General features: G+C 38.2%; 1 protein-coding gene across 1 annotated transcript in view; it reads left to right on the top strand.

Moving 5' to 3' along the window:
• Window positions 1-8,473: 8,473 nt before the first annotated feature.
• Window positions 8,474-10,339, top strand: part of TRPM1 (transient receptor potential cation channel subfamily M member 1) — a 75,054-nt gene continuing 73,188 nt past the window's right edge. Inside the window, exon 1 of the mRNA XM_054168742.1 lies at window positions 8,474-8,848. Coding sequence (XP_054024717.1) covers window positions 8,726-8,848 — 123 coding nt within the window. The 5' untranslated portion in view covers window positions 8,474-8,725. The remainder of the gene's footprint in view (window positions 8,849-10,339) is intronic.

Here is a 10,339-nt window from a genome sequence, read left to right as displayed (position 1 = left end):
TAAGATGGTGACTCAGAGGCAGGCATGCTGTTCTGGTGCTTCTGTGGTGGCGACTCCAGTTTTTCACAGCCGGGCTTTGGTGCCATTTATACTATGCTTTCAGTAAAACACTATCTTCAATGTTAGCCCAGAACCTGTAGCCATGTTATCTGGAGACACTGGGCAGTGATTGTTGCCATGAGTAGAAAATCAAAGAAGTATGAGGAAACACTGGCAAAACATGCTTTATTTCTGTGCTAATTCCCTGTGTCCCCTCTTTCAGTCAGTTGTTGATGTTTTTCTGAAAATTCAAGATAGACATCTTGGTATACATTTTAATTAACAGAGGAAAAGGAGAGAGGGAATCCACAATCCTTTTGTAGATTCTGAACAGCCTGGACTGAGAAGGCAGAAGATGGGCAGACTGGTAGACACTTTCTAGAGGAGTATGATGTATGCACTAGAGAGGAACTTCCCGTGAGGAAGAAAATGGCTCCAGATGCAGGTGAACAAATACCATTACTCTTAATGGTTGGGCAAGTAATAGATTGATGGTACTCAGGAGGGAAGAAACTCCCATTTTGTAGTGTGTTACTGTGGTGATGATTGTGCAAAGGGGCTGAAATGGGCTAGGACATTTGCAGTTTAGCATTCACCAGCTGTTGTATTCGTGGGCAGAGAAGTACAGTGATTATGCTGTTCCTTCTCAGAGCTGCCACAGCTCCTGTTGCTTGCAGTCTGAATGGAATATTTTCCTGCTGGCCAAAGGAAGGCTGCCTCCCTGCCTGCAAGGTGTCTTTGTGATGATGTGCAGAATTTCTCTCTTCTGGAAGCTGCCTGCACTGCTCAATCAAGAAGTTGACTGCCTAAATGGGAATCAGTAGAGTCTGTAGGAGTCTTTCAGTGTAACAATTCTCTACTGACTTGAATATGCTTTTTCTTTCATCAGTCACACAATATAGTTTAAAAGCCTCTTTAAAGAGCTTTTCCCCTTTGAAGCCACCTTAAGGTCAGTGGTGCAGTATTAAGTGCACTAAACATTTGTGTAGCTGCAGTCTAGATGGTCTATCCTAACATATGCATTTTACACTCCTGAGTTACTCAAGCTTAGTGAGTAAACATACAGTCTTAGCTGACTTCAGAAAGATTAGTTTACTTCAGTGAGCTTAATCTATGACATAGACTAATCTTGATGTGATCCTATTACTGCAAGGTCAGGTGAGATTGTAGCTTTTATTGTCTTGCTTTGGCCCTTTGACTCTAGCACACGGGTTTGGAACAGTTTCTGTCTTTGTTGTTGTTTCTGAGACTTCACAGTCAGGAGAGAGAGATGGATAACTCATTTGATCTCAGCTATAAAAACATTATAAGATTGACTATAAAAAAGGAAAAGAGAATAGTCTTCACCCTACTATGTATCCTGTCATCAATGTTACATGTTTAAATTTAGGATGTAGCCCAGAAAATCCGCCCTCATCTGTCAGGTCTTTGGAGATGAGTGTGATATGAGTTGGTCAGCTGTAAAATGTTACTGCAATAAATGTTCCTAGCAGAAACAAGAGAACCTGTAACTGAAGATGCTGGCAAGGGTGGGAATTCTCTGTGTTATTGATTCTGGACAGGGAGTTGGGTGAGGAGTCTGTTACATTATAACTTTCATTTGTCCCTCACTGTGAGAAGCATGGCCGACTGGTGGCTGTTAGGTCTAGATCTTGCTGGTAAAGTGGTGACCTGTAGCTGCCCAGAAGCTTTTTGCTTCTAATGATTAACTTGGCACATTTCACCATTGAGTATGAACAGGAGCTGGTGTCATAATCAATAGATAAAAGGGATGGGATGCTCTTAACAGTCTGTTAGTGAGAGTGTGTAGTGTTATCTTCCTTCAGCATCAGCATTACAGTGACCCTTGCTGGAAATACACCAGAAATCAATTAAAAAAATATGGATTTTCCCTATTCTTCTACATAGATTGTAAGCAAAATGCACAGTTTCATTTTTATCTTGTGCTTTGGAGGCAGATGAGGAAGATTAATTTTTCACCTAACTGGCTTCTTAAAATATCCCACAGTTTAATTAGGTTTTCACTACTTTGTACATTTCTTTTCTTAACGAGTACCTATCACCAGAAGGTAAAACACTTCAATCAGAAAATATCCAGCGTAATGCTAAACCTCTTTGGAATGCCACAGGAATCAGTTAAGCCATGAGAAGAAATGGAGACCAGAAATACACTGAGAGTGGTTAAGCTCTGCTAGACAGACCATTTAGAGATGCTTTCATCAGTCGTTGATGTGTGCTAGATTACAGGACCGTTTCCTGACTGCATTATCTGTGCTAGGTAAACTTAAGTGAAATAGATCTTCACGTGCTAAAGTGATAATGCAGAGGTGGAAAACCAGCATTATTATATTTGTATTTCTACTCTGTTTACCTTACTTCTGGTGATGTGTGAACTCTGAAATGAGGTGTTTGGTTTGTGCAGCCACCCTTTTAAATGAGCAGTCTTGAAAGTTCATCCAAGGTTTACCTTTCTTTCTCTTTTGGTAAATTGCATTAATGTTGGCAAAGTACTTTCAATATGTTGCTAAGTCTTTGAACTCATTACTGTGAAGAACCATGGGCTTGCCAGTGCAGCTGAGGATGTTTTTGTGAAAATGTAGGGATTACTTACTCATGCACTTCACAAACAATAATCATACTTGCATCTGTCCAAGTACTCCAAATTATTTTAAAAGTAGGAGGGAATTAATATTCTTTGCATAGATTTATACAACTGATTCTTCTGTTCAGATAGAGAAACCAAGGTATTGAAGATACAGGGCAACTTGCATGGGGTCCCATAGAAACGATGACCAGGGCCAGGAAGTGATGGTCGGATTCTCAGGTTTTTACTTTACTTCTAAACCTGTTCTATACCTTGTGTTTGCTTTTATCTTGCAGCTAACTGATATTCCATACTGTCTTGTTCTTCTTGTATCAAAATGTATTGCATATGCACATTTCTAGGTCTTCTCCAGGTTACAGTTGCCATTACTGAGCAGTCCAAAGTGAAGTGTTTTATTTATTTTGCTTATATGAAAAGCCATTTTCACAATTATGGGCAACATACTTATCTACAATACCACTACATTATGGTTTAGGAAGGGTCACTAGCCAATTAAATTCTTTTTCTTACAGAAAGGATTTTAAACTTCTTCCAGACAATTGCTTGTAAATCAAGGTGGATACTTTAATAGAATAGAATACATAGAATAAACCAGGTTGGAAGAGACCTTCAAGATCATCGCGTCCAACCCATCAACCAATCCAACACCACCTAAATAACTAACCCATGGCTCCAAAACTAATCCATGGCACCAATAGATTTCACCTTTCCCACACGTTACTGTTATGGAAAAGGAATTAAATATTAGATATTTTAATGCTTTTATTTCTCAAGGAAGAATAAATAAAACTGTATTAGGAAGTCCTGTTCTTTTCCTTCAAGAGAATAAACACTGCAGAATATCCACCAGATGGAGCCAGTGATACTAAAAAAAGTTTTACTTGTGAGTGAGGACTGAACTGCCAAGTGATGGTGGTCAGAAGTATTTGCCATTGAAGATACTAAATGGATTTGGCACTAGTAACTATGTATTTGGAAACTGGAAATGGCTCTCAATGCTAACAATAACAGAAGTGCTCCATTAAAATAGCATCTAATGGAAGTCAGTCCTCCCTTTGTAGAAATGAGTTATTAAATGATCTGACAAGAAGCAGTTTCTTGCTCTGTCTCCAGAATAATGGAGCACACTAAGAAGCCTTGTTTCATTATTTATTATGCTGAACATGAGCAGGGTTCCAGTGCACCTGCTGCTCAGATCTTCCTTGTATACCCAAGCAGGGAGTGGGCTTTTGTCACCAGTTGTAGATGTTGTCTTCTGGCAGGAAGCAGAAATAACACTACTTCTTTCTAGAGTTACAGGCTTATTCTTTCCATTCTCAGATCAGTGGAGTTTTGTGGGCTAGTATCTAGTGGTGCAGGTTCAAGGTGTCAGTGCTTACTTGTATTTAAATTAGTCATTTTGATTATGATTTAATTCTTCATCTCTCTCTTTTTATTTACTGTCCCTTCAAGTCCTGCGGTATCAGTTAAATATAAGACATTATTTCTTTAAGCCTGTTTAGTTGCTGATAGATATTCTGAATTTATTTAACTAGATTTGTTTGAGACCACAGAAGAAAAAAAAAGTGGTGTACTGAGTACTGAAATGATGACAGCGTTTAGCACATCAGAAATGAAAAAGAAAACTGTTACTGTCATGAGTTCCTATCCTCACTGAACTCTGTTGAAACCACCTTTGCTTCTAAGATTGTGAGGCTGAAGCTGATTGCTGTTCATGTTTGTACTGTCTATTTTAAAGTCACCAGTCATAAATCTAATTTTCAGTGGAGGGCCACCACCAGTGGCAATGGTTCTGCTTCTGAAATCAGTCTTTTTAGCATTTTGGTTCTAGGGTCACCCTGCTCACACCTGCAAGGCCCCCAGCATCTTTCCAGTCTGTCCAGCACAACAGACTCTCCGTGCTCCCCTCTCACTCAAGTTCACTGTTGCAATAACAGGGCTAGCATTCCATTTTTATTACAGAGCAAAAGTAACTGGTGTAATGTACAGACAGTGTGTTTTAGGCATAGGAGAAAAACATTTTGAATGGCATTTAACAGGAAATATTTTAAAGCATTTTATTTACCACTTCTAATTTGTTTGACTGTAAACAGAGTGCTTGGAAAACAATAAAAATTCAACAACAACAAAAAACACCAAAGAAAATTCTTGATCTGATTACTCAGGCAAACTGGTCATAATGATCATCCAGGGGTGAATCACAGAATCATAAAATGCTAGAGATTGGAAGGGACCTCCAGAGATTGTTGAGTTAGGACTTTTTATCACTTATCAGTATAGGCTGATAGGTATTTTATTTAACTGCAAGGAAATGCTTTGTCACATCAACAAGTCTGAGTCCAGTGAGAAGCCCTTGCTCAGGGCTGATGATGCACGGAAAACAGAGAGGTTGCAGCAAAGCTGATCTGTGAAATAATCACATAAAGTACAGTGTAATCCTTTCTGTCATCTAATTTATTGTATTGCTATGACTATGAGAACAGGAAAGAGGTTTTCTGTCTAAAAGGAAAGTCACTTTTAAGTGTGCTGAGACTGAATGAACATCATTGTAATTAATTTGTTGTCATTATTCTTAAAGTAGACATGAAATCCTAGAATGCTTTTAAAGACTGGGCTTTGCGTCCAGGGAAACTTATGGCAATATGACTGAGCTGCTAGAATGTTTTATGTTCTTCTGTACTGATTACTGAGGGCTGCATGCCCTGTACTGTCAGAACTGCTGAACTGGATTTCTGTTTTTATAATACTCAGGATTGCTTTGCTTCTTATAGTGAGAGAGAACCCATGAACTATCTACTTGCTGTTCATCTAGATGAGTTTTTAACCTCACAAAATTGTGCAAGACAAATATTGTTCATAACTAAAAATATAGTTTTAATGGAAACTCAAGATTTCGCATTCATTTCTTCTGCACAGTAATAACTAAATATTCTGTCATGTATCTGGGAGGGTTTATTAGTAGAGGTGAAACAAGAATTAATTTGCTTTCATAAAAGCCATGCTAAACAACAAAACAGCCAGAGCTTTAGGCTTTAGGTAAAACAGAGATTAGCTTAAGTGAGGGCCCTGAATTTTCTGTAGTAACTTCAGTATGTAAACTGCTCCACTGCTTTATTTTTAAAGAACTTTGCTTATTCTGTTTTGATGTTCTGAAAGCACTTGTGATGTTTAAACTGCATATAATAGTCACATTTTTAGAATTCAGGTTTTACCTCTTCATTTTTTAAAGAAACTGAGGTGAACAAATCTTTCTTCTTTCCCTTTTCTTAGCTCGGAAGATGCAGCTGTTTGCAGAATCCTAGGATGAGACAAGGAAGTGATTTTTAGAATGCTCCCAAGCTGATTCTAAATGTGTCTCCATCTCATTCAGCTTAATTGGAAATAGAACACATGATGCAGTAGTGAAGGGATCCACTGTTCTGTTTTCAGCAGTAAGATCTCCGTATCTAATTATATTAATAGGCAATTTGCATAAGAAGTAAATGACTGTACATGGGAACATGGAGTGCAGTATGCTATCGAGCCCTGATTTTTTTAGTATTACCCATTAACTGTGGTCTAGGTCCTCATAAATGCCCACTGAGTTGAATTTAGTGTTATATGCTGCATAAGGGCCTTTATCTACCTCAGTTTGGAAAAGTCATTTGAGGCAACAAGAATCTGAACTGAAGAAATGTGTCAGCTCCCATTTGCTATTATAGAGGCTGCTGCTCTGGTCAGCATTTTTCAGAATCAGATTAAGAATTTTTTTCACTTTTTGATTTTTAATTTTCACTTTGGATATATCCTTATAGGAAGCTGAGCCTATTCCCAGGGGTGACGTGGCAGACTTGATGAGTTTGTGCAGATTCTACTTCCCAGGCAGGTTAAGGACAGAAGATTACTGGCGTGTGTTTTGTTGTTTATATGATCAGAAGAGATTATTTCTAATATGTGAGGGTGGTAATACAGGCACCAATTTACAGGCCCAGTAGCCTGCTATTTCTTTACTCTTCTGCCCCCATGTCTCATGAGCTGCTTAATTTCACTTTAAACCTGCTTTTTTCTTGAAAGAGAAAGAGAGAGGGAACAAACAGCTTCTAAATAACAAAGTGTCTTGGAACTGATAAGCAATGAAGTAAAAGTGCCCTGAAGTGACCTACAGTCTTCATCTGAGTGTAAGTGTGGAACTGACGTAAAGGAACTTCTTTTCTGTAGATATCACCTGCCAGTTACAGAATTGCATAAACATTCAGGTTGGAAAAGACCCTCAGGATCACCAAGTCCAACTGATAACCCTACTCTACAAGGTTCACCCAGTTATGCGCTGAGTTGTGTAAACTGTTACATATTGAATCCAAATATGCTTTTGCCTAGGTTACTACAGAATTGCTTGGAGGACATGTAGCTTACAGAAAAAGGAGTTGACTTTCTTCCCCTGGAAGACAGCAATCCCCAGCAACCTACAGTGTGCTCATTCTCATGGTAGGTAACTGGCATTTCAGGGATAGCAACTGAAGAATCAAGAGCTATGGCTAAGACCTATAATTGAGAATAAACAATAATGTACTGCAGTGTGTAACAGAAGTGTGACACAGTCAGTTCTGCTGTGCTCAGGAAGTTTGAAATAGAGCTTCATAAAAATGGTGTAAAATTCTCAAAGTGTTTTTTTTTTTATTTCAGTTACATCTATTTAGCTATTTCCTTATGCAGGAGGGTTCCTGTTGAAGTGGATGATGAATTTACTTATGAGGGTTCCTGTTGAAGTGGAAGATGAATTTACTTATGAGGACATTTGTCTAGATGTTTTGATTGCAAGCACAACCTAAGTAATAATTAATATCTTGATATAAGCATGTGTGGGAAATAATTTTTGCATGAGTAAGCACAGTACTAGCAGCTCCTGTTCTTAGCCTAATTAATGAATACCCTTAATGGAATGTAGGGGTTTTTAGCAAAACACATGACTCTCTAAATTTTCTTACTGTATTAGAAATGTCAGAGGACAATGGCATACTTCCTTTTACAGAAAATACTCTTTTTAAGGTATCTCATAAAAAGTGCTTTTAGTTTTTGGTTTGTAATCCCTTGTCTGTGAAAGAAACGCATATTTAGTTTAATACTCATTAACTGCATAGTGAAGGAAAGCCTAGTTCTAAATGCCTTTTACATTTAAGTCATTATGCAGGTATAAGCCTATCTTGTCTCAATCTGTCCATGTGAGCAAAGTTCATTGGCTTATGCACTACTCCTTTCCATGTATATTTTGACTACCAAAGTGAGTGGAAGGAAACATTTCAGCTGACATGGTAGACTGTAGATTAAAGCTTTAAATCTCTCACTTTTAGACTGACATCAGTAAGAGCAGTTCAGTTGTTGTAGTTTTTCTGTAAGCTGAAACAATTACAGTTATCTATAACCAAACTATTCACTTTTTAAAAAAATACGTTGTGATAGGGCCTTTGAGCCATGGATCTTTGCATGACTGTAAATATTACATTTCCATGGTGTGATATCTATAGGACATACAGCTGCTTGCTTTTAAAACTTGATGTCTGTCATCCCAAAACCTGCTGTAGGCACACTTGCCACCAGCAGTTACCCTTTAGAATTCTACCAGGCCTCTAACCCATAGTCTGCTGAGGACCATCTGCTCTTTTCCTATGCCTTTCTACTGATACCAAAATAATTTCCATCTGACTGCCCTGTGCTTTGCATGAGTAAAAACCTTTTGGGCTGCTGCTTCTAAAGTAGATTTACCTTCAATCACCATTTATTAAATCTCTGTCCATTAAAAACCATAGCTTGCAGAAGCTGTGTGCATTAAGCCTGATTATAGAGTCAGTAGAGAAGAGGGAGAGGAACAGCAGTTTCTATCAGTGTATTGCCTTGTTTTTCTAGTTGTCTAGCTGGCTGATAACACTTGTGACAGGCTGCATATCAGAAAAGGAGATTCATTATTTGGCTTTGATTTTGGTTTATTCATCTGTCCTATCTTTTTATTTAAGCTGTAATTTAATGGTTGTTTGCTTCAGGAAAAGACTGCTCGGACTACATGACCAAAATCAGAGTTTTCTTTAGTGCTGGGGTACTAGGTCCCTTATGGAGGGTAAGGGCCAGGGGGCTAAGAAAGGAAGAGGAGGAAAGTTGGCAGGTTCCTTACGGAGGATGAGTGGCTCCTTCAAACGCACTTCATTTAAGGGCTCAGCATCTGGATCACAAAAGGTAAGTCTGCAATTACTCAAATAATGCAATCTGAGAAAAACAGCTGGAGACACTGTTTACCCCTTTTTTCCTTTTTAGATAGCTGGGACTATTATAAATGAGGACAGTTCTCTTTCCCTTTGTTAATCTCTCAGATCTCAGCAGTGTCTGTCATGTTCATTGCACTGGTTCTGGCAATGAATCCTTTTTCTATTAGGATGTTCTTTCACAAGTGCACTGTCTTAGGGATCTTTGGGTTAAATATCATCAAATAGGGCTAGTCTATAATGATTCCTCTCTGTAGTCAAGAGTCGTATTTTGATGGCTATTGATGCTTAGTGTTCCTGCCAGATGTAGGTGCAATCAATGAAAAAACTGTTAGAATGTCTGAAGGATTTTGATGTGATTCACCGAAAATCTACAACAAAGAGATTCTGTGAGAAGTACAGTTTGTGGTTAGATTGTCTGCTGTGCAGTATATGAATGAAAAAGGCAAGGAGGGAGAGTGGAGACCTGAGATATGATTTCTTTATTACATACAAACTCACTCTCTTGTCACAAGCTTACATGTTGTAGATTGATATTAAAAATTTGTTTCTTAATGTGAATGCAAGAAAGAGTACGTCTGAGTTTGGGGGACTTCTTCAGTAGAGATTGGCCATGGGCCATCACCAGGTGAACTCCTAACACTCTCTAGGGAGAAAATAATTTGTAGTTAGTGGGTTTTTTTTGATGTACTAAGTGGGTACCCTGGCCTTTTTCTCTGCTAGAGATTGTCAAGTTCTATGTAATGCCCATATTACAGGCCCTGTTACAGACATTGAGTGTAGGTGAAAAAATGGAAACAATTTCATCTGTAATGTCCATGTTACTAGGGTCAAGCCTGAACAAAAGAAAAATTGAAAGCTCTGAAGCATTTGTGATTGGTTAGTTGCTTTCTTCTCTGCTAGATATAAAGCAAAGCAGCTAATGTCAGCTAAAACTTGGCAATGGTGTCACTTTGTGTAACCTTTCCTATCACTTGCACAGTTACTCCTGAGGTCCCTTATAGCTGTGTCCAAATAGTGGGAAAAAACAGGCTGTCCTCCAAGACACTCTATTTCATGAACAACTGTATTTTGCTTGTTTTGACAGCAAAACAACTTTTCAAAGATAAGCAGTAGTTTCATAGGCTAATGTACCTAATACTATTGTATTAATGTCATTTATTGAATAGAAGACAGGGGCAATGATGAAGGAAATTTAAGAGGACAAATGGGAATAGTAAATCGGTAATGCAGGTGTAACACCTCAGGTGCAGTCAGCTAGCTTTTTATTTACTTATTTTTTATGTACCAAGCCTGTCTTGATACTGCAAAACATACAGAATTATACTTCCTGAGTGGAATAAATTCTGAGTGAAATACCCAGATAAAAAATACCCAGATGAAAATTGTTTAATCTTACCCCACTAATCCCTTAAGAAAGACTAGTCAAGTGAAGCTAGAAGGAGCACAGAGCAATTTTTGTTGT

This window comes from Dryobates pubescens, chromosome 17 (assembly GCF_014839835.1).
Source record: "Dryobates pubescens isolate bDryPub1 chromosome 17, bDryPub1.pri, whole genome shotgun sequence".
NCBI classification, from domain to species: domain Eukaryota; kingdom Metazoa; phylum Chordata; class Aves; order Piciformes; family Picidae; genus Dryobates; species Dryobates pubescens.
This window is presented reverse-complemented; position numbering and strand designations above follow the sequence as displayed.